Source organism: Notothenia rossii, assembly GCF_949606895.1.
Source record: "Notothenia rossii genome assembly, chromosome: 2".
Lineage (NCBI taxonomy): Eukaryota > Metazoa > Chordata > Actinopteri > Perciformes > Nototheniidae > Notothenia > Notothenia rossii.
Genome location: NC_136904.1, coordinates 70,199,836 through 70,225,544, shown reverse-complemented (window position 1 = coordinate 70,225,544; position 25,709 = coordinate 70,199,836). Strand labels below are relative to the sequence as shown.

Here is a 25,709-nt window from a genome sequence, read left to right as displayed (position 1 = left end):
TATAAGGGATACATGTGTGTGTAGTCTTTCATATCAAACATGATCGCTGGCAGATAGCCACAGAAGTCGTAACACAGTTTAACCTGGGCGGATCACAGTTTACTAGGGATGTAATGATATATCGAATATCGCGATATCGCGGTAAAGAAATGTCTCAATACCGTCGTGAGACTGACAAAATATTTTTTTTAATAATTCTTTTTTTTTTTTTTTAAACCTTTATTCAACCAGATGGTCCCATTGAGATCATCAATCTCTTTTTCAAGGGAGACCTGTCCAACATGGCAGCAAGTAGGTTACAACATGAACATAAAACAACAGATAGCAATAAAGGACATCGTATTTACAGGGCTAAATGTACATACCTAGAGACATTGACAAGTACCAACAGTATATTTATATCTCGCCCTGTCAATAAGCCTCACCTTCTTGGCAAAAACTGTATTGTTTTTGAAGTGGTGGAGAGACAATGCATCGTTTTACCCACTGCTGTGCATGGCCAAAGCATATCTCTCTGTCCCAACAACATCAGTAACAAGCAAGAGAGTCTTTTCCACAGCAGGAGATATTGTAAACGCCCAAACATCCCAGCTTCTACCTCGAAATGTGGACATGCTCATATTCCTAAAAGATAACCTTAATGATGCTGAGTGAGTGAGTTAGTGAGTTAGAGTTGATTTACTTGAAAAACTAAAGTGAAACTTGATGTATTCTATTGCAGGGTCTGATTATTATATTGTTGACACTTTAAAATACTACTATCCTACTAAAATGCTGTACAAATCTGTAAAAACAAATTACAAAAAAAATTCACATTTTTTTCTTTATTTTTCAATATCGCGATAAATATCGTACCGTGGACTTTTTATCGCGATATTATCGTCCCGTGAGTTTTTGGTATCGTTACATCCCTACAGTTCACCCTGGGCGGATCCCAGTTCCCTGGGTGGATCGCTGTTTACCTGAGCGGATCAGTGCTTACCACAGCTGAAGACTTCTCCACGCTGCTTTCAAACTGTGAGTTAACAACGCACGCCTCATTTGGAGGCTAACTGAAGGTGTACACAGGTCTCAGATGGACTTGGTATCACATTAAGAACGATATTCAGTAATAAATCTGGCAACAATAGCTGGTTTAAATGATTTATTCGAGCTCGCAATGTTTTGAACAGACATCCCCAGTCACCTCGTTTGTCTTTTTGTAGTCCTCGCTGTACGCGTCCGGATATCGCCATCGTAACTGTTGGGAAAATAATTTCCAAGGCCCAAAACTTTGACCCAGTTTATCAGTTCATACTGTCCTGACTGAGCACACGCACCTGTAACCTTGGCTGCTGTGCTCTCAGTGTTTTGTCTCCCTGTTCCATGCCTGTTGGCGTCAGCTGATAGAGGTGATTCTATCTTGTTATACACAATGTTGATTATTCTCTCTGAACTAGCAAAATACATGGGTCTGGGGTTGAGTTCTTCAGAATTGACGTGGCACGTTGTGGCAGCCGCTGCTGGCCGGGTGATGTCCCAGGCCACAGTGGGCCACCAGAGAGTACCACAGCTTATTAGCTGCGGCTCAACAGCTGCTTGCATGTCCCCTAACACAGTTTTAGGCAGAATGGAAGCTCAGCTATGTACTGGCAGAATGGATTGACAGGAAACTGAGACTGGGTTACTTACTCCAGTTCTGCAGCGTCCCTCCTCCATACAGGGGTATAAGAGAGGCAAATCTATCATCCCAGGAGGAGATAGTTTTCCTTTCAACAGAGATTCAGGCCCTGTTGCAAAAAACAGGCTGTGTCTGTCGTGCACTCAGGACAGAGCAAAGGGGCTTCACTCCATGTACTTCCTGGTTTCCAAGAAGACAGGAGAATTCAGACCCATTCTGGAACTTCACATCCTGAATCACCACATTGCCTGCAAAAAGTTCCATATGTTAACCATAAAACAATTACTGGAACTGGTGCAGCTGGGCGATTGGTTCGCAACCATCGACCTGAAGGATGCTTACTTTCATGTCAAAATTGCTCCAAAGCACAGAAAGTATTTGCGTTTTGCCTTCCAGGGGGTAGCCTACGAGTACAACAGACTACCGTTTGGCTACTCCCTGTCCCCATGCACGTTCAGTGTACGCCCCCATCGAGAAAGAGGGCAGGCTACGTGGCACTCTGTCAGAGAACAGACAGATGTCCCTGCTTCAGGCAGTTTTCAGACTGTGACGGTGGGCTACGGTGACAGCCCTGACCATCATGCAGACCTTGGGTCTCATGGCGGCTGCTCACCACGTGTGTCGCCTACAGATGTGGTTTGCCAGCCTTCGTTTAGATCTCAAGAGGCACAAACGACGTCTGGTGACCATCCCCCCCTTCAGTGGAGGGCAACCCCCGATACTGGGGGTCCCCAAAGCATTTGCTGAAGGGGAGGGACTTGCCTAGAGAGAACTATAGGTGGTGGCTGACCTCTGACAGAGACCCGACATCAACCTTCTCGAGCTACAGGCAGTACCACTGGTCCTACAGCACTTCAAACTGCTACAGCCGGTGATTGGTTCACAAACCATCGACCTGAGGGACGCTTACTTTCATGTTGAAATTGCTAGAATGCCAAAACACAGGAAATATTTGCATTTTGCCTTCATTTTGCCTACCGTTCGGCTTCTCCCTGTCCCCACGCACGTTCAGCAAATGTGTGGCCACAGCGCTTCAGCCGCTTCGCAACCATGGCAAGAGGGTTTATTTTATCTCAAGGACCTCATAGTCATGGCCAGGTCCAGGGAAAGGGCAGCTGTTCCACACAGCCCGATTGATCTTACACCTAACCAAGTTGGGGGTTTGCGGTAAATTGGAAGAAGAGCAGTCCCATACCTCACCAGCAGGTGGGGTATCTGGGGATTTTGCTCAATGCAGCCCCCATCGAGAGTGAGGTGTACGCCCCCATCAAGAAGGAGGGCAGGCTACGTGTAACTCTTAGACCCTCCAGAAAAACGCGATTCTGCGATCGCAGAATTTACCGCATAATCAGCAAAATGGCGCAGATTTTTAAAAGGCCGCATATTTATCAAAAGGCCGCATAATCCCCGCATTTTTCCACACAAAGTTGAGGGAAAAAAAAGTTGACTCGTCTTGACGTGACGTCATCAGCTCGCGCATCACAGAATGTAAACAACACTGTATAGAGTGAACGTGTGGAGCTCACACGATAGAGTGACCTCCAAGATGAACAAATCTAATCCATCTCATTTACCGACAAACATTTCTACTAAAGACCGGGCAAAAAGTGGGGGGAAACTATTCTGCACCCCGTGCAACTGTGTGTTGGAGCATAAGAGAAAATCGACGGTGACGACCCACTTTGATTCATTCAAACATTTGAAAAATGCTTTCTGCTGCTGCGGACAAGAAAGCCAAACAACTCACGTTCAGCGAGGCATCAACCTCCAAAACCCTTTCCAGGGCTACAAGAAACGAAGTGAGTAGCCTACAAGATTGAAGCTGGTCAGATAACGAACGAGTAAATGAAAACGGAATGAGGCGGAGAAGTGTGTGTGTGTGGGGGGGGGGGGGTTGTGTGTGTGTGAGATTAAAAAAGCCCAATTGCTTTTACAATAAATAAACATTGAATGTGTTTCATTGAATAGTAAAGGGGTTTAACGTTAGTGGCAGTTTGTGTGTGAGATAGAATAAATAAGACAGCCCAATATTTTAAAAAATTGTAATTCTTTTTCCCCGCATAATTAGCATATTTCGCAACTTTCCGCATATTTCGCAACTTCCCGCAATTTCACCGCATAAAATCACATAAAAACCTCGCATGTTTAATCGCATAATCAAGGATTTTAGCCCGCATAATCAAGGAATTTAGCCCGCATAATCAAGGATTTTAGCCCGCATAATCAAGGAATTTAGCCCGCATAATCAAGGATTTTAGCCCGCATAATCAAGGAATTTAGCCCGCATAATATAGGATTTTTGCCCGCGTTTTTCTGGAGGGTCTAAACTCTGTCAGAGGACAGACAGACGTCCCTGCTTCAGGCAGTTTGGAGACGGAACGTTGGTGCGAGGAAAGGAGTCTAGAGCCTCTGTCCGGTACATTGGGCTCTATTCTATCCTAGATATAGCTGCTGGTGCAAAAGGGGCTTGCTCATGCCACAGTCCAGGTGTATGCAGCAGCCATCTTGTCCTGTCATTCAAGATTTGGCGGCAGACCAGTCTTAAGCAAACCGCTTATGAAGCATTTTTTGCAGGGGATCAGGAGACAGAGCCCAGTGGTGCATGTCTCCACCCTGCAATGGGAACTGCCATTGGTGCTCGAGGCTTTGGTCACAGAACCATTTGAGCCTCTGGAGCTCTCCTCCCTGAAGGGGCTATAATTGAAAACAGCTTTGCTGCTTGCCTTGACTTCGGCCAAGAGAGTATGCGAGCTGACCGCTCTGTCGGTGCACCCGAGACACTCAGACCGAACCCCTCCTTTGTTCCCAAGAGCCTATGGAGTTCTTTCAGGTCGAGGGCTATACAGTTAGACGGCTTTAGTCTTCCACCACATACTGGGGACAGGGAGGAGAAATTGCACCTCCTTTGCTCCGTTTGTGCGCTGGCATGTTATGTAGGGCGCACGGCTTCCATTAGGCGCACTGAACAGCTGTTTGTGTGCTTTAGGGATAGTGTGGCCGGTAAAGCTCTGTCCAAGAAACGCCTGACAGTATGACTCTGCGAGTGTTTTTCACATTGTAACAACCGGGGTTTTTATGTGACCGGTAGTCACTCACGGTAACGCCCACCCAGCCAGGGATTCGCTGTTGGTTGGCGCCTCCATTTCCTTTTTCCCCTATTTAATTAGACGGAGCAGGAAGGGAAAGGTGTGTGCAGCAAGAGTGATCGGTGGAGCAACACGCTCATCTGTTTAGAGACCAGCAGTTAGGTTGTTTAAAGTCCGTGTTACCGTTGTCTGATCCACCGTCCACCGTCATCATACCCTTCTGTTGCTTCACTTCCCGGATTATTGTTTACAAAACTGAAAGGAGCCGGTCATCTCCCAACCATCTTAAAAACCAGGACTGGATTTTCAAAACCGACTGGATTGCTAAAAATGACTGACATTCTCCCATGGTAAATTGACTGTTTTATTTATTTTGAAGAAAACCCGAAGTGGAACGTTTTGGATTTAACATTGAACTGTGGGAAGACTAATTGTTTGATTGTTTGTGGGGTATTCAAAAATACACTTGCTATTTGTGATTATATTTGTGAGTTGTGTCCTTTCTTATATTTTCTAATGTCATTCAATGTTGGGTGTTTGCAGTGAGATGTTTACACCTTTGTGCAGACTTACTAAAACTGACTGACTAGCCAAATCTCAAACGTCAGGAGAGAGACCTGACTGGCACCCCAAAGAACCTAAATAAGTAAACTGTCACAACATGCCTATGGGCAGGCGGGGAGAGCCTTCCCCACTGGGGTCTGTGCACACTCTACACGTGGTATGGCTGTGTCAACGGCCTTGTTCAACGGCGTGAGTGTGGAGGACATATGCACGGCGGCGTCTAGGTCTACCCCAGGCCCCTTCATAAGGTTTTATCTCTTGGACATGTCTGGCTCCCTTGCACATAATGCACTTATGTTTTCCCAAGCTCCTTAGGGTCCCGGGAAACATGGTGGGCAGTAAGCCCCATACAGGGCTGGAAGACTCTCCCCCGCTAGGGTCCACTATACGCGAGGTAAGCGTGTGTGAGTGTGGGGGACATAGTACACCTACGTTCTCCCCATGCTCCTTAGGGACCTGGGAAACGTAGTGTGCAGTGTATAGTTACTTGCGCTGGCACCTGCAGGGTGGAGCTATGGGCTTATTCAGACCAATTAGGCTCTACCCAGCCAAGTAAGCTGCGGCCCCGACTTCTCCACGGTCACAACCGGATGATAGGAATTTGGGGTGCGGTGGTTGTTAACCAAAGGCCGGTCAGGGGCAGTGTGGTGGGTCGATGTTTTAGGACGTCAGGGCGTTTATCCATCGGGGCACCACCCACTGTACCCATAGAGTCCAGTAGAGGGCGGAGCCTGTGTGAGATAGAACGGTGTGTTACGTATTGTAACCCTAGTTCTATAAGCACAGGCGGAGCCCTCTACCTAGGGGCCCTGTCTTTCCTATGTCGCTCGCTGAAGAGGGTGTAGGATGACAGTCAGGAGGCGTAGCTGCCTTATATATTGTGAGCCTGCGCGCATTCAGGTAGGCTCGCCCTGATTGGCCGGCTATGTTTATACAACTTCAGTGTGTGAACGCTCGTGTATCATTGATGAGAGTAGTACCCATAGAGTCCAGTAGAGGGCTCCGCCTGTGCTTATAGAACTAGGGTTACAATAAGTAACCCACCATTTTACCTTTACAGTTTGAGATTGGGAGAATATTCTATATGTTGCACGATTAATGGGACACTCTGCACCAAGCAACCACCTCTTTATTAAGTAAAGACTAAGCCTTTTCTTTTGAACCTTGACATTTATATATATATATTTTTTGTATTTCTCGAAATAATATCTGAATGTGTGAAGTTGTTTCTCAATACCTTGAGGGTAAAGAAAATACTTTGCACCAGTCAAAAGGCTGTATTCATGGCACATAAAAGCCAGAAAATCCAGGAATGGAATACATTTGACAATTGCACCTATTTACCACAGATTGCAAGATTATTGATCATCAACTCAATCACTACAGTTGAACTGTTCTCTTCTGCACAAAGAAGCAGCATTTGATGAATTAAATCAAATATGTGAGGGAAAAACCCTTAACAATGAGCAATCATATGCTCATTTAATTGACTTTGAAATAAATCGTATAGTGGCTTTATTCCTCCGTGTAAGGTGAATAGAAAGTAACATGACATCTGAATGAGAGTTTATTACAGTTTATTATTTAGCTTTTGCCTTTATTCCAAATCTTGTTCTTCTTACCTTCAACAGTTGGAGAATATTGCAGGTTTGTAGAGGGTGAGGGTGCCATTCCAACCCACACATCCTTCTTGGGGTTCAAAAGTCTTTGAAGAAAGTATTGGGTTTCTTTATCTGGGATTAATCCAAGGTGTCCACCACGCTGCTCACACCAAGCCTGCGCACTGAAAAATGTATGCTGGATATCCACAAATTCATAGCAAGAGCCTCCAAAGGCCCTCTGGTATTCCGGACAGGAAACAGTCAACTTTGTCTTATCCTTAGAGCCAGATATACAGCTGAGTGTCGTCAGGAACAATAGGTGCACTATAGTCCAACACATTCTTTCTGTTGTGTCTGCAAAAAAAGAAAGTTTGTCTCACATCACTTTTTTGATCCTCTTAGTGCTTTTTACGGCAGAGGGAAAAGTGACACTGTTTCAGGCTTTCATCTAATGTTCTTATATACGCTCAGGCCAGGCCTTATCCTCCCTTTAAATGGGTCTGACATGAGCCTTGTCACCACTTTGTTCTGGGTTCACTGGAAAATTGTTTACCTAAGCCATCTCTCTTTTGAAAACCAATGGATGCATTACCTATGTACACAGAGCTGAAACAAAGGAAACGTTAGTGAATAGGTTCAACCAGATGGAATGGTTGCTTGAGGTTATGGGTTTATCAGAAATTCATATAGCAAAGGATTAATGGATTTATATTGTCAAAATAGATATCTCATGACAAATTGGGAATGGTTTTGTTGTGACAAGTGCTGGTTTATACGTGGAGTCAAAATTATCCTGAAGATGGTCAATTATGTCGACAAAGAAAAAGGCAGACAAACTATTGCTGCCCTTGTCAGATTAAAGATTTAATATCACCCATTATTCTGGTATTAAATTGCATGCTGTTTAACCACCAAGTGTATTTCAAAAGATAAAAGACACTAAATCCTTGTAAATATTCTCATTAAAATGAAAAATAAATTCCATATTAGTTTTAAAACAGTCTTCAATAAAGTCATTTTTTCACATAGCTACATGTACTGTATGTTAAAGGGGTTGTTTCTACTGAAACCTTATACCTTGAAATAATCACATGCAAAGTAAACATTGGCTAAATATAAAGTATAGTTTAGAATAATTATGGCACACACACACACACACACACACACACACACACACACACACACACACACACACACACACACACACACACACACACACCAATTGGTTGCTAGGTTCTTTGCAAAGCACTTCAGCAAAATAAACTAATAAACCAAGTGTGACATAAAAATAAGTTTTGCTTTGTAAGAATTACAAAGTGTGTTATGTGAAATAAATTAGGCCTAAATCCTACAGAAGTATCATTGGTATAAGTTAATACATCCTCTCAAGATCCTGATCTTTGCTTAACTGATACCCTCACTTTCAATAATTTGAAATGTTGACACTCAACTGTTAAAAAGACCAATGTATACGTTTTGTTATGGAATTTATTGACAGGCATATGAAAAATAATATTCATAACTATGTTTTTTATTAGTGTATAATCACCTAAAACTATAATCATTGTGTTTCCCTTAGATAAAAAGAGCCCTTCATATCTATCTGGGATCAGGTCTCCTTACATGGAGTCGGACATTTTTTGAATCAGATTTTTTCTACAGTTGCCAAGAATGGAAAAAAAACACTGACTTTTTGGGGATTTGAAGGCTAACATATTTCACCGTTTGTAAAGGAAGGGCTGAGAGAAGGGTATTTCAGTTGGTTGCTATCTGCAACTGCACCACTAGATGCCACTAAATTCTACAAAGTAGCGCTCTAAAACAAAAGTTGGTAAAAAGGGAGGAATACAAACATCTGAATCTGATTCTGATTCTGATCTAAAACTTAGCATTTCTTTTGAGTGAGTTGTTGAGGTTCTTCAAGCCAGTTTCCCAATAAATCATAAACTTTGCCTTCATAGTAAGTTTGATTTAGAAAAAAACGACTTAGTTAGGGATAGGAAAAATATTGTGGATGACCTTAACTTCAGTGACAAACAAGGCATATGACGAAATATTAATACATTTTTGTATACACTGGACACTAAAAGCAGGCTCCTCTGCATTCAACCCATCCTAGTACCATGAGTCTAGTACTAGGAGCAGTGGGCAGCTATTGTACACGCCCGGGGAGTAATGGGAGTGGGGGTTGTCAGGTGCTTTGCTCAAGGGCACCACGGCAGGGCAGGAGGTGAACTGGGTCCTCTCCAAGTAGTCCACACTCCATATTTAGATCTATTCGGGGGCTTGAACCGGCGACCCTACGGCTCACAGTCCAAGCCCCTACTGACTGAGCCACTGCTTATCTTTCACACATCAAACACAGACAATCACGCTATGTATGTTATGGCATTAGCGCTGCACATCTAATAAGGCTGCAGTGTTTTCCACATCAGGATTTGATGTAAGAATGGGTTGCTCCAAGATTGGAGTAAATTAAATAAATAAAATGTGCTCAACTTGTGGTGTTAGATATGTTTCTTATTTATTTCAAGCTTTGTTTTGTCCATCCATACGCCTTGGTTGAAATGCTAAAAAAGTATTTATCAGTCCATCTCTACAGTAGATGCTAAAGGTATGGATTGAAATATCTGTCTTCCGGTGGTTAATGGCTTTTCATTCTACAAATTGTATATTCAAAACTGAAGCCCTGTACCAGCAGCCTTGTTAATGGTGATCCAGTGTAAGATAAAGACACACATTCACATCAGACCGGGCGTAGCAGCAACAACGGACCAGCTGCAACCACTTTGTTTTGTAAAAGGCTTTTTAGATAACAAAAGAGGGTGGCCTTGTGATCAGAACATGATAACAGCCTGGTGTTCCTCAGTGATGGGCTCTACAGAAAAATGTCAAAGTCTCTATGAAAATGCTGGCTACTCCAAATTTAGTGTGTGTTGTTTTCTATAATTTTCCATCAAGATATTTCACTAATCTGGCTTCTTTTTGTCCGATTGTGTAACACTCTTCATACTTCAATAATATTCTGAAGGGATTGACATTTGATTATCATTCTAGGGGTATTGTAAAATAACCTGTATTGATTGCACATGCTGTTTTGTGCTCTAATGTTTGTTAGTTGACACAGTTTACACCAAAATGTTATACAGAATAATGAAGGAAGACAAATCTGTGAATTATTATAACTTGGCACATTTAACAAGTTCATCACAGTTAGAAGAGCGAGCAACAGTCCTCCAGTTTTTCACAATTTGACATTTCATTACAAAAACCACTTTAAATACTAAAGGTTTAAGATGGAATATCATGAAACACACTAGTAAGATAAGTAACTTTAACCATAAAACTGTCATATTCATATTTAAATCAACAACTATTTCAAATGTCAGCCATGTTAACGCCACACCTAATAGCCTTTTGGAGCCTACTTCAAATTTGAGTGACAGTAATAAGGACTGCTCGGAAATGTCAATTGACATTTGGATTAGAATACTCTAAGTTTGATACTAAACTTGGAGTTTGGCCTGGTGAGGTTATCAATCCCTCCCAATCTATTCTGTCCTTTGCATGAGATATGTAAATGTGGATATATTGGTTTTGGTTAAACAACAAGCAATTAAAACCCAAAGGTTGGCAATAAAAAACACAAGAAATTATTCAGGAAGATGACTCTTACGTATTTTGTGAATACAAATTGTCACTAAAGGCTTATTACTCTCAATCGCCAATACACATTTTTGCATTACTTCAGTTATTTCCATGTAAATTGACAACTTGGCAAACTTCAAACAACACTCCTTTAATACGTTTACACCATCTCAGTCACATCTGCTACACATATCAAAGACTGGCCTCTAGTCTAGTGGAGTGCATGAAGAAGTGCATGAACTTTATTGTAAACCCAAGGATGTTTGCCATGACCTGCATTTCTGTTTGAGTGTAAGTAATGTGCTTGTAGCATTTCCCTCCGAATAATGGTCGTAGGCTTTACTGATGAACCAGAATTTATTCAAACTCCAGACCCAACATAAGAGCTTGAGCCTCTTCGGGGGATGTTAACTCGCCTTCAAAATAAAAGCATACAAATGAAACAGGAAGTTCATCTAAATTACATTATAAGATATATACTGTATAAAACTGCAACGAAAGCAACAAAAACAATGCAACATCCCCTTCAGTCTCAAATAACACAAATTGGGTTATCTACAGTGCTTTTATTTTGTTTCATGTTTATAAGTAGCACACACAAACTGAAAGGAGCAACAGAGAGAAACGGGAAGATCTGACCTCTGATAAGATTTGCACAGTGGCATGAATACTTGAATACTATTTAAAACAAAATACAATGTACAATTGAACATGAAAGTGTTTGCTTTTGTATTGACTAAATACACAGGTTGAACCATTTTCTCATGTTCTTAGTGAAAAGCTAATGCAAGCAATAAACTATAAATAAGAACTTTGTTGTAATAAGCTTAATTTAAAGTGAGCCATGGTACAGCCAAACATTTTCCAAACAAAAGCTAAATGATAAAAGTAATAAACCACCTGTGCTTAAAGGCCCTGACACACCAAGCAGTCACCAGAGAACTCGCCGATGCCGACGCCGACTGTTGCGTCGGCGTGTTCTCCTGCGTCTTGGCCATGTGTCGCACTGGAACACACCGCAAAGACTTCAGCCGAGTACGTACGAACTGCGCATGCGTGAGTGGTAATAACTCTCCTTACCAGCAGGTGGCGGTATTGTGTATTCGTCATTCAAAAGAGGCAACAACCGGAAGACAGAGAAGAAGAACAGACTCCGTGATATAAACAAACAACAAATAGCGTGTGCTTCCATTTTCATTCTCGTCCATTGAAAACATATTTTGTGCGGTACTGGAGCTATCAGCGAGTGGAGTGTTGCTTGTGGAAGACATTCTCAAGCAACCGTTTCGCTTCTCATGCACTGATTCGCTAGCTGAACAGCCAATCAGAGTGATTTCTTTGTCCGACTGCCTGTGGCCGACGCACGACCAAATAAGGCGTGTCACGGCCGACGGTGCGGGACACACCAAATTGAGTTTGGGCAACAGGGCACGCTTCGTCGTCCGACTAACGAAAACGGCCGATTTCGGCCTGGTGTGTCAGGGCCTTTAGTCAGTAAAGGCCCTGACATACCTACTCGATTTTTGGAGTCAGAGGCCGTCAGAGGCAGTTGGGCATTCGCGGCGCCCTACTCAGGTTGGTGTGTCCCGCACCGTCGTTGCTTTACGGCACATTTTCACACCTCCCACGGCCGATTCAACATGTTGAGTCGGCCAAAGAAAGTCGGCCAAAGAAACACTCTGATTGGCTGTTGCCTCTTTTGAATGACGAATACACACTACCGCTGCCTGCTGGTAAGGACAGTTATTGCCACTCGTCAACTGAAGTCTTAGTAGGCGGGCGGCGTAGGCGGGCGGCGTAGCCGACGCAGGCGACGTAGCGGACGTAAAAGTCGGGACGCCTTCGGTACGCGTTCTTTGGTCTCAGGTTGGTGTGTACCCGTCTCGCAAGTTTTACCTTTCTCTACATTTTATATCCAAGATGTTGCGTTTCCCTTATAAATAAAATACTTATTTTGCAACTTCCTGCCAGTCCTGAATTGGAGTTCTGCATCAAATGGCAATTTAAATTAGTTTTAATAGTAGTGAGATTATGTAAATGTATTTTGTTTCCAGCTGATCAAGGCCATACAGCATGGGATTATACACACTGGTGTCACGAAGAGATGACATACTTTAAACTATACATGTACCAAAAAACAAAACAATGATGTAAAAAAGCCAGCCTTTCTGAGGGGAATGCTAGACACACTTGCTGCAGTAATGTGGGTTAACAGGTTAGAGGGCTTAAGCACGTCAGTGCATTTGTTTCAGGTAGCTCTAGGCTATTTGCATCAGAGAGATACTGCCAGAATAAAGTCTACTGATAAATTGGCTTCACAGAAAAGCAGATTATTTGCATATGAGAGATAATACCAGAGGACATGTAGTTTATATTATGCTATTCAGGAAGGATATCCTAGCAGTCGAGAGGTAAGTTGGAAAGTTATTCATTACTATGGAGAGAGTTCAAGCTGATAGTTGAAAAATCATTGTGTAATTTACTCAAGTAATGTACCTTAGTAAGCGTACCTGAAATATTTACTTAAGTCGTTTCATGTTCACATTACAGGGACTCTTCTTCTGTCTATCTACTAAAAACAATGTAACTACGGACTTGAAATGTCTATGAATTGATGGAGTAAGGTTTTCTTTATGTTTTGAGAAAATCTTTCTTTTTCTTATGTTATATAAACTATTTAAAATGCCTATTATATAATCTGGAAAATATGTGGTCCAAAGTAAAAAACAGGACGTTTTTTCCTAATTTTAAAGTGTTAGTATTTGTTTATTTTCAGTTTTATTTTGTAATGTCAAGATCTGTCTTTGTTTCCCGTTTTACTTTGAATGGTGTTCAAACCCTGTCTCATGTCTGCCTTTGCTTCCTGTCTGTTTTTCACCTCCCCTCTCCAGCTGTGTCTTGTGATTACCCTTGTGTATTTAGTCTTGCCGGCCATATCTCATTTCTGGGATTTCCCCTCCTCGACTCCTATCCTCGACTTCTATCCTCGTGTCTCCGTCCCGCCCACAGGAGATGCGAGCCGAGGAGCCGAGGAGGGGAGCCGAGGAGAGAGGAGGACACTTACAGTGTCACATACTGTATGCAGAAGTATTATTTTAAGCAACACATTAAGTTGACGAAACACTTGAGTCAAATGTAATTAAAGTCAGATCCACTTGTCTTAGGCGGGGGGCAGTGATACCATAAACCTGTTGATGTAGGCTACGCATTCAAACACTTTTTCTTTTACCAGCTGTATTCACCTTGCAGGTGCAACTATGTGGCTTTTATCCTGGATAAAGTTTTTAAGTCATGGATGTTTAAAGTTCAACTTCTTCATATGTCTAATATGATAGTTGACTTTTCTTTCAGGAAGTATCACGCACTGCGCTGTCAGTACGCGGCTTATCCATGTTTGTGATTGGTCGATCGCTCCAAATACCACCCCTTTTATGTGAACGCGCACCTAACTAGATAGGACACGGCTGGCTTGAGCGATCGAGTTGATAGTCAGCGTCGTAGGACAGTTTGGCGAGAGCGGGTTTATTTTGGATTAAGTCAACCGGATAACTCAAAACATATCCAGGATATGTTGAACTAGATTCGTAGTAAAGGCCCCAGGCTAGCAGTTCAGAATAAGTTATCTAGCCCGCTAAGAAGTGAACCAGCGTCGTAGGACCGGAAATCCAGGAAGTTAGCTTGCTAAGCGAAAATCCTGCTTCATAGTAGGCCTCTGGTTTGGTTCCAGGATAAGAGATCAATTCAGTGAAAGCACTGCCTGCTGACCAATCAGAGCTCAGTGTTTGCTCAGCTCGGAGTTTAAAGCTATCAAGTCATATTACAGGAGAAAGGAAATACAGAAAAGCTGCCGTTGCAGGAAAGACGGCCGGCAAAAATCACCGACTGTGTGAACGTGAACATTAATAGAATATCACCTCCCATCTTCAGAGCAATCTGACTATTATAACATTAGTGTTAAGAAAGCTTACTTAAATATCTGCCACAAGTTAATATAAGTAACCGGATCAAAGTAACATTACTTACAGTCCGCGGCACTGTGAGTGCAGACGTCGATGTGTCCCATTATCATTCCTTATCTGAGTTAGCTTCTTGAGCCGTATCTGGCCGTGCAACACTTACAGTGTCACCTACCTACTGTATGCAGAAGTATTATTTTAAGGAACACATTAAGTTGACGAAACACTCAAATGTAATTAAAGTCAGATCCACTCGTGTCTCAGACGGGGCAGTGATATCATAAACCTGTTAATGTACGCATTCAAAACTTTTTCTTTTACCAGCTGTATTCACCTTGCAGGGTAAAGTGTTTAAGTCATGGATGTTTAAAGTTTAACTTCTTCACATTTGTCTAATATTATAGTTCACTTTTCATTCAGGAAGTATGACGCTGCGCTGTCAGTACGCTTGTCCATGTTTGTGATTGGTCAAATGTTGCTAGCCCCGCCCCTTTCATGTGAACGAGCACTCAGCCGGACAGAGAAACCCTGGCTTGAGTTGCCGAGTTGATAACCAGCACCGTACGACAGTTTAGCGAGAGCGCGTTTGTTTTGGATTAGGTAGGCCGGGTAACTCAAACATATCCAGGGTATGTTGAACCGGCTTCGTGGTACAGGCCTCTGGTCCCGGCTTGTTTGTTTGTTTGTTTCTCTTTTGTTCCCCCTTGCCTGCTCCTGTTGTTTTTTTGTATTGCAAAAGCTTTTCATTTTATTAAAAGCTTGCTTTAATTTACATCCCCTTACCTGCCTTCTTATTTATACTGCTCCGGGTCCGGAACCTTGCCAAACCTGACAGTAAGAATATAATTAATTGCTGTAAACGTACCTACCCATAAATATATACAGGTGTTTAAATGAGGATAACGACAATAAAATGCAACACAATGGGGCAGTATTACTATTAAGTAAGTAAAACACTGACAGTAATAATACTGATAATACTTTTACAGATTGAGGATTTTGAATGCAGGAACTTTACTTGTAAGTTTACTAAAAAGACCTTACGACACTGTTTTTAATCTAAAACATATTATTTTGTTGAAAACAAGGCCCATGCCTCCAAACATCCAACTCTACATCATCCGGCTGAAGCTATTTGAATCATGAGGAAAGCAACAGACACCCTCTGGAAGACCATGTGTCTGCTACTGGGCATTTGTTTCGTCTGGTGCCTGAGTTTGCCATATTTCATGCTGGTGTGTATCTTTACTCATTCATTCATTCATTCATTGACCTCACATATCAAATTTCAGTTTAATCATTGTCCGAACCCTAACCCTAACCCTAACCCATGTACCGGCATCATCTATCTTATATTCAATTGATTCTTAGACATTTTCTTACCAATTTCCCTATAATGTGTTCTCTCTAAACTTCTTTTAGGGCAATGCTGACCAGGACATCATCAGCGTGGCCACTATCAACAGACTTGGGCGGGATGACAATGTGGGGGAGGGAACAGGCAGGCCTGAAGGTGAGGAGAGAGCAAAGAGTAAATGATAGGAGTTAAGCTTAGAAAAAAAACTGGGGTCGTGATGGAGCAGCAGAACAAAACAGAAAAATAGATTTTATTGGTGTAAGATAATGATCTCAGCGAGTGTCAACACTCACTCTTCCTCACATAGCCTTTAAACAGTGGAGCACATTTGGTAAAACTAATGTAGAGTAGTGAATAAAGGATGATTATGCCTCATTCTTTTTAATTGTAGAGGATGAACGGAGACATTGAGGACATGTGATTTAGCCACAGTAGCAGGAAAAAGTATATTCATATTTGAGCAATTCTTAATAAGGGTGCAGGATGTACAATGGAGGGCGACAATAAGATAAAACGGTTTCAGATTGTCTTTTTCCTCCTGGCTTATGACTGCTCCATACATCTCTTAATTTCCCCCGACCTTTCTGTTCAACTCTGTCCTTCAATCTCCTTTTTTGTAATATTGTACTCCTCTAGAAAAAATGAAGAGAATTATCAAGATCGTCAATGATCTCCTGAACATCGCAGAATCCTCTGACAATCGTGAGCAAACTCTCATACAAGACTTATTTTTTCTGCCATGTTTGTGTCAGAGCTCTCATGTTCTTCAGTGAAATTAAATTAAATATGGGTCCTTGGTGATAATTGCCTAATGAATATTCTATATGTAATTATAATAAAGTATGTCTTTCACAGCTCTATTCAGATGCAACCTCTTGAAAATATGTTCAAAGTAGATGGATGGCTACTCTAATTCACAGCACAATCTCTCTCTCAGCTCCTGGCCCACCTGCCTTGAAGGACTACAAAGAAGAATTACAGTCAGTCCAGATTCACATGGAGGCAGAAAAAGTGAAAGTACAACTGAAGGATGAAATGATTAAGAAATTGCATTTGGATAAAATACAACTACAGCGACACGTGGCTCACATGGAGGAACTCCTAAAGCTACAATTAGAGAAGGAGGAGAAGAAAATCCAACAGTTCAAATCTGGTAAGATCACAAATTAAGATGCCCACAATGCCCAGGTTTACAAGCCAAAACTCTACAATACCAATACAGTTTATATAATCGTGAGGAATAAACATCAGTATACAAATGTGTAATGATCATATCACAAATGTGTAATGTATAACTTGAACTAACAGCTTGGTACTGCATTGCTTTGGCAATGTATACAATGTGCTGTAACGTAGGGACTATTTTCAGCAGTGGATTTAGACGCACACAGCACACATAGGTGTTCTTGTGTTTTTCCAGTAGTAAGACCGTCTAAGCATAATTCAGTCAAAAATAATAGTGCAAGTGTTTTTCAGAAAGCCTTATGATGGCCGTAGTATCCCTGTGGCCAAGGTGTGCAAGCCAAAAGTGACATCATCAGGTTCTTTGCGTAACGAAGGCTCTGCAATGTGTAGAAGCCACAAATAGCCTACACATATAAGCGTATAGCTCAAATAAAAAAGTATAATAATGGATTTATTTTCAATATTAACAATGTCAAATTGAACTTGTTACCAGCATATTCAACCATCCTTTGTTTAATTATAAGATTGTAGTTGTTTAAATACTTTAATACTCCACTGCTTTCTCTACAGGAATTGTATAAAGGGTATCCTCGAAAGGACTTGGACTTAATTCGTCCTCGGCATTAAGGGGATCACGTTAAGATTCATTGACTTCTTCACTGAATCATTAGTTTGTATGCCCTTTCGCGATTTGGAGGATACTTAAACAAACGACTTGTTAAACATACAAGCATTTGTACATGCTCGTAACTCGCAAAACATCTTGCAGGGCTGCCCAACAGCGCATTGTTTGTTTGTATAAACCAGGCTAAAAGAAAAACATGTCACACATGTGGGTTTTTAGAAAACAATGTTGCTCAATGCAGAGAGACATTAAGACAAAGACAATACTTGTCATATGGATAAGATATTGTCAATTTAGTTATTTTCATGGATTATTTACTGCCAATCAAATACACGATTTTGTCAAACTTCTGATTTGATATCATACAATTATTTTATCAAAAATGCATGTTCCTATTCCTATTGTTATTTGCTAAGGCTGGCGTCACACTGTCCCGAAATTGACACCAGATGGACACACGGATATGGAATTGTGAATTTCACACGAAGATGGCCCCGAACTTGGTCAACAGCCAAGCAACAGCCGAAGCAAGTGCGATGCCTACAGAAGGTCACACGATGGCACCCGAACCACACACGAAGGCAACACGAAGATGTGAATTTGTATTGTAGTTTATACCCGCAGGACACACAAAGGCCACACGATGGCTACACAACATTGTATTGAGAGTACGATGCGTTCGAACTAGGTCGCAAAGGCGTCATGTGACCTCCCGATGGTATAAAACCTTCGGCCGCACGTGGGAAATTAAATTGCTGATCAGAGATTATTGGGAGCAGAACACACAGTAAATTCAACTTTAATTCAACTTGAACATGCCACCCAAGGCAGGGAGAGGCAGATGGAAGAAGCTGGCTGGTGAATACAGAACTCAGAAGAGGAAAGCAGAGGAAACTGAGGATTTAGAGGTCCAAGAAGACAGCACTGAGTCTCCAACCAGAGAGAGAAAGGGGAGGAAATGCAAGAAAGATTGAAGCTTTGGGAGTTACACACGCCTCTGCTCTTTAGAGTTGCTCAGGACTGACTCAGGAAGATGCTCTGAGGCTGGCCTTTTATATGTCTACGTTACCATGACAACTGGGAAACGCTTGAGCTACACAAATTTGGCTGTCTTCGCCGACACCGTGGTCCCATCTCGATGTCATCGTACTATAATACGATGGCTACACAACGGCATTACGAGGGCTTCACCTAGTCGTGTTGCCTTCCTAAGACAATCGGGCAGCTTCTTGTTTCCTTCGTATTGTCTTCGTACGGCGAAAAATGCCCGATGGCACCGATGATCACACGAAGGAAAGATGAAGATGACACGATTTGACAAGATGCCCTCACGATGGCCTTACGAAGGGCAAAATGGACACGAATTCAACACGAAAATGAACCTTCGAAAGGTCTTTCGGCAATTTTTTGGCATGTCAAACATTTTGCCAACGCTCACGAAGTTGCTGCCGGAGCCTGAGAAACTCCAACAGCAGTCATACGATGGCTTAAGATGCCCTCAAGAATGGACCGATGTTGTTACGATCAGAGCCGAATTTGAACATTTCCTTTATCGTGTGTCCATCTGGTGTCAATTTCGGGACAGTGTGATGCAGGCTTTAATGAATATTCGACTAGTAATACTTGTAAAGTATGGCTGGTTGCTTACACAGATATTTTCAGATGCTAGCCTCTTGAAAATATAAGGGATCATTTCTCAAATTAACACTTCTATCTCTATTTCAGTCCCTCCCCCGCCTCCTTTAAAGGACTGCAAAGCAGAAATGCTGTTATTCCAATTTCAAATTGAGTCTGAAAAAGAGAAAGGAAAACTGAAAGATGAGATGATTAAGGATCTGCGTGCGGATAAGCTCCGACTGCATCTGGCACACATGGAGAAAGCCCCACCTCTAATGAAAAAGAAGGAGGAGATGGTGGAGAAAGTTCAACCATTAAAACCTGGTAAATGTACTCTTTATTGAAAGTAGAATGGCAACTGTATTCCCACAATGCCTTATTTTAACATGCATACATTCTAACGTAAAAGGCATGAATAATGTTAAGAACAAAAACCTTGTTTAGCATTGACTAAAAAAACAATATGCATTAAGGATAATGTATTTTCTCTTATTTGATCTTTCTCATTATAATGAGGCCACATCTCAGGCCATTATAATTATTATAATGTTGTATTCATATACATTTTCTCTTTGTGCTTTTATTTAAGGAATTATGTATGTTATGCATGCTGAGATATACACAGATATCTTGCTACATGATTGTATTAAGGTTATTTTTAACTAGTATGCACACTTTGCGGGTGTATGTTGTATGTATGTTATGTCTGAATGTTTTTAAAAAAGGACAATAAAAAGAGTATTCAACAAAAAAAAAAATACTCAAGAATGTGAACGAGCATCGTAGCCTCTAACAAAGTGGAAGAATTTGCTCACCGTTTCACAATGTAGCTTCAGGGGGATTGAGCACAATGGAGAGGAACGCAAGCTCCACATACACTACAAGGTTCAGTCTTTAGCAATCCTCCAATGAGAACTTTTTAAACCACTCCTGTGCGCAGTTGGTGGAAATTTGAAGGTTGTCTTATTTACCTTTGCCTTGAATTTAATGAAGACATTCTATAATGACATCACCAATTGGAATGATAGAAATTAAGGAATAAACTAACAGATGTAAAATATCACATTTTAATCGATAGAGCATCTCTGAAAAAACAAAGCTTTTTGTGTGTTTTTGTAGACAAGAAAATTGAAGAGGACACAAACTGCCCTCTACCACCTATGGATAACCACCCAGATTGTATGGGGAAATTTAAGGTAACTGATTTTCTTTCTTCTCGTCAAAATATTTTTCATACAAACTCCTAACAATATATTATCACTTAAAACAAGTCATTTATGTGTATGTGTGTGTGTGTGTGTGTGTGTGTGTGTGTGTGTGTGTGTGTGTGTGTGTGTGTGTGTGTGTGTGTGTGTGTGTGTGTGTGTGTGTGTGTGTGTGTGTGTGTGTGTGTGTGTGTGTGTGTGTGTGTGTGTGTGTGTGTGTGTGTGTGTGTGTGTGTGTGTGTGTGTGTGTTTCTGTGACAGCAAGATTAAATACTCTCGAAATTACTGTTAGATCATTTCTCTAAACTATTTCTAGGACACTTGATCATCCGAAAAGAGTATTGTTTAGTCTCAAGTATTCTGATAGTGTGAAAATCAAACAGCTTTTATTAATATACTACATGTTGTTGTTCTGGATGTTAAAAACCTCAAAGACACTGGATATTTACTTAAAATGTTGTGATACTACATTTCATTAATTGATGGAAAACAAGCCATGGATGTTAGTTTTACATCTATCATTTAGTGTCTAACATTCCGTATTGTAGATATGACATGTTGGTTATATTTCCACTTTCATAGATAAGGGAGATTTTTGAAATGAAAATGTGAACAGACTTGGACAGTTACAGAAAACCTCGTTAATTGTTGCCGTCAATTTAAGTTACGCTATTTTTGCTGTGGTTCCAGCCGTTGGTTCGCCATGGAACAGATCATTTTTTAAAATAGCGGATCAAGGTCCTTTCACTTCGCGTCGGGCTCCATGATCACCCTGTTGGGTGTTCTTTTTTCATTAATGACTGCCTCGTTGCACATTATCCCTAACATATTCACATGTATTATTATATTTGCAGGTTTTAAAGGTCTAGATGCGTTAGATTATAAAGTGCACTATATAATTATATAACTATAAAAGCTTAATTGTGTTGAACCATTTAATGGAAATCTACATGATCAATGCATCTGAAGACTTTTCCTCATTACAGAGGCCATTGAGTCCACTTTGAGAATCACTGCTTTCAGTGGCATTCATGGTCCAAATGTAACTAAGTGCTGATCAAGATGTGATATAATTGACACAAATGTGAGTGTATTATTGAGAATTCTGACATTCTGACTGAGCAGATTCGGTTGTCCAACTTGAATCTACAAAAAAGTCAATAATAGAGAATAAGCCTTGTAGTTTCTTCTTTTTTCTAGGCGGGATCTGACTACACAGTGGTACGGGAAAATTTTACAGATTTGTATCGATCTATGGAAAAGAGATCCCAGTTTCGTTGGATTGAGCAAAGAATTCGCAGTATGGAAAGGGTTTGGGTCGAGGCTGGGCGCTCTCTTTCAGCCAAATATAAGGAGAGGAAAGCTAAAAAGGTAATGCAAACAATTGTTTTTTTTATATTTCAAAAAGCCTTGCCCCATTAGTTACTGTTGCCTTGCCTACTTTTGAACACATGTATTCTTTAATTATGATGGAGGGGACATCATTCCCACCCAAATTACAGTCATTTCTTAAACAAAGGCCACTCTCCATTTCTCTTTCTGTGACATATACATGTAATAGACCTTTTTAACTTTCTTGTTAGAGGACGCTTTTAGAAACAGACGCTCCCTTCCTCATTGACCAGGTTTGCCATTCCAGTGACCTAATTATTTCCTCAACTCAACTAAAAGCCTTCTATTATACAAAGAAGAGTACTTCATGTTGTTTATGCATGAATTGAGCCATAAAATAAAGGCCACTCCGACCTTAAAAGTCTAAAAACATTTGAAATAATACAATGACCATGTTACTGAAATGTTACTTTCAACACACTGGGTAATACTGGACTATTTTTGCCACACTACGGTCTCGTACCCCTTTTCCACTGAAATTAGTTTTCTTCTAGTTCCCCATTGGGGCTAGTTTGATTTGCAGTTGGTTCAACTTGCAAACCACTTAAGAACCAGTTTGCTTTTCCACAAAATAGAGCCCAAAAGGGGCCAAATATGCAACCCAGTCTCATGGCATTTCGTGTTCAACAACACGATTTTTAATCTATTGATTCGTGTTCACCAACACGATTTTCCCCTTTTTTTCGTGTTGCACAGCACGATTTTAAAAGCAATGTATTTCTACTGGTAATGTGTTTCGTGCCTGCAGCACGTCTTTTTCTCCGGTCGGGTCGTGGAAGACCGGAAGCTGTGTGGTTCATAAAAACATGTTCTTACTCAATATCAAGCCACAATTATTGCTTTTATTTTAAATCGTATAATTTCGGACTTTTTTTTCCTTTTCTCTGAGGAAAATAAATGGGGCTCAGAGCCTCAGAACACTGAAATCTGTATTTTTTAAATCTTTTTTTCCTTCTAATTTGTTATTCTTTTCAAAATAACACACTGTTATTTACTCAGCAATAACACACAATTATCCTTGCTTTTATTTATTGGTTTAATTCCATAATCTCGGGCTTTGTTGGCGTCCTTCAGGAACTGAATTTCAAAATAAAAATAACCGGAAACAGACGTAGGCATTTCGAGCGCTTACCCAAGATCCTCAGCTATGGTTTAAGCTCGCTATTGGATGTTTTAGCCGCAATGCATGCTGGGATTTGGTGTTTATATGATATGAAATCCGGAAAACATTTTAAAAGAATAAAATAATACTTAATTCCGAGTGTTCTTGCTTTTCTCTTTGAAAGTCATCACATAACGGCATTGTAATACACGGTCCGGCTGCATTACATATTACAGATCTGCCGTAGTTCTTTATTTATAGAGCCCTGATGAGAAGACCTTTGGAAAAACTGGAAGAAACGCAGCCGAAACTGAATACTTAACGTGGATCATAAATATATCAACAATTAAACAACATCTTCAATTTCTCTTCACACAATACGTCTCCTTGCAGTATCAACCTTAATTCGGCTGACTTTTATATTTGATCTAATTCGTAGATAGGTTATATTTACACCATAACGGTGCACAGTTGATATAAAAGGACTTTGATTTTCTTTGAATATAAGAATGTAAATACTGAGTCTGAAATAGTATAGCAATATGCTATAAAGTTATGTGAAAACATGTATAAAACTACACATCTTCAGATGTTGTACATACATAAGTGTCCTACACTAATAATACAAAGTTATTATAGCTGTGTGGACCTTGTGTGCACCGCCTAGTGGTTAAAGCACGTTATTGAATTATTATTTTTATGTGTTATATTTGATTAAAAAAATATTAAGAGTACATACTTTCATAGGGGGAAAGTAGAAGGTCTGTGATAGAAATATAGAATATAAAAAATCAAGAAGATACTGCAAGTGATGTCTACAATAAAACAGTTTAGTGTCAGATGTACAAAGATATTAATAGGAGGAGGTGCAAAACAGAAAAACGAATTAACCTTTATTTAAACATTAAATAATACTTTAGATTAAGGTCCTCTTTTAAATAAGAAAAAAACTTTTGGGGTATCTACAGATAAATATTAAGCCTGACAAAGTACTTAACGTCTAATATATTGCTTTCCTGCAATGTTAACTATGTTGAAGCACTTATTTTAACTGATATTATACATATGAATTATACTCTTATGTATGTAGATAGTATAAGAAATGTGCAGAATATGACAGTTTAATGGTGGAGGTACAAACACATGTTGATAGATGTCTTGTAATGTGCTGTTGAGGAACCTGTGACCCAAGATTTTCATTCATTGCATACACCGTAGTTGTGTATATGATAAGTCAATAACCTTTAAAATCTTGAAATCTTGAAAGGGATGTGCAAAATAGCCATTATACAGTCTTTAATGAACTATTAGTAGAGAGTAACGAGTAATGAATATACTTTATTACTCGTTTCCATTCATGTCAATTGCAGATAAATGTTTAGTCTTCTCAAGCACCAACTATCAAATATCTCTCCTGATTGTTGGCACTTGGCAATCAGGTTAACCTCTGAATTGTGGAGTAGAATTACAAAGTAACAATGATCTGTCATGTGGGTATATATTAATGCTGCGCATTATGGACACAAGCGATTTTCACCCATTTATTAATTATATGTTTTACATTTGATAACACCAATGTGTTTAATACTGGCAACTTCTAATTGTGGGAAAAACGAAAACGTTCATTAGAGACGTCCCATGGAACATTTTGCGAAACACAATAGCCAGGATGTGTAGTTCTGGGGGGGGCGTTCGATTCCAGTTTAGGATAGTCTGGCGTGGTTTTGTTCCATTTCAAACAGCTGTTTGACGCTCGGCGTAACCTTGGCGCACTGCAACTCCAACATCCAATCCCAGCGCTTGAAGATTAATCACGGGGACTGTAGTCCTAAACGATAGCTGGGGATTATGGGTAGTGTAGTGTCTTCGGCCATCCTAAACTCCTAGAGGCCTACATCTGTTTCCGGTTATTTTTATTTTGAAATTCAGTTCCTGACGGACACCAAAAAAGCAAGAGATTATGGAATTAAACCAATAAATAAAAGCAAAGATAATTGTGTGTTATTGGTGAGTAAATAACAGTGTGTTATTTTGAAAAGAATAACAAATTAGAAGGAAAAAAATATTTAAAAATACAGATTTCAGTATTCTGAGACTCTGAGCCCCATTTATTTTCCTCACAGACGGAAACAAAAGTCAGAAATTATACGATTTAAAATAAAAGCAATAATTGTGGCTTGATATTGAGTAAGAACATGTTTTTATGAACCACACAGAATCCGGTCTTCCACGACCCGACCGGAGAAAAAGACGTGCTGCAGGTACGAAACACATTACCAGTAGAAATACATTGCTTTTAAAATCGTGCTGTGCAACACGAAAAAAAGGAGAAAATCGTGTTGGTGAACACGAATCAATAGATTAAGAATCGTGTTGGTGAACACGAAATGCCATGAGACTGGGTTGAAACATGACGTCACCGTTTACGTTGCTACAATGCTAATTGTTTATATCACTCACAATTACAACAATGGCAGTCTAAGGCGGTGATGTGTTCATGTTGCTATTAAACGTACGAAGCCAGAATTGAATTGCAAGCAGGACTTTAATCTATTCTTGAGAGTGACGTGGCAAATGGTATGCCACAATGGAATAGTGCCATTGGCTAACCACTACAGTGGTGTGATGCTCGTGCTAGAAACCGCTCATAACCATCGCCTAACGCCAGCTGCGACTTTAAGGTACTTATTCTCTGTACGACTGTCTATCCC

The 25,709-nt window shown here is 40.5% G+C and overlaps 1 protein-coding gene across 4 annotated transcripts in view; it reads left to right on the top strand.

Annotated features, from left to right (window-relative positions):
* Positions 1-25,709, top strand: part of LOC307028684 (alpha-1,6-mannosylglycoprotein 6-beta-N-acetylglucosaminyltransferase A-like) — a 62,869-nt gene that overhangs the window by 31,179 nt on the left and 5,981 nt on the right. For 2 of the 4 annotated variants that reach the window (XM_079663921.1, XM_079663922.1), the window contains 7 exons: positions 15,604-15,750; positions 15,938-16,028; positions 16,509-16,574; positions 16,810-17,025; positions 19,408-19,623; positions 20,419-20,495; positions 21,705-21,875. In XM_079663921.1, coding sequence (XP_079520047.1) covers positions 15,658-15,750; positions 15,938-16,028; positions 16,509-16,574; positions 16,810-17,025; positions 19,408-19,623; positions 20,419-20,495; positions 21,705-21,875 — 930 coding nt within the window. In that variant the 5' untranslated portion in view covers positions 15,604-15,657. The remainder of the gene's footprint in view (positions 1-15,603; positions 15,751-15,937; positions 16,029-16,508; positions 16,575-16,809; positions 17,026-19,407; positions 19,624-20,418; positions 20,496-21,704; positions 21,876-25,709) is intronic. The other 2 variants (XM_079663923.1, XM_079663924.1) reach the window with 2 other exon arrangements.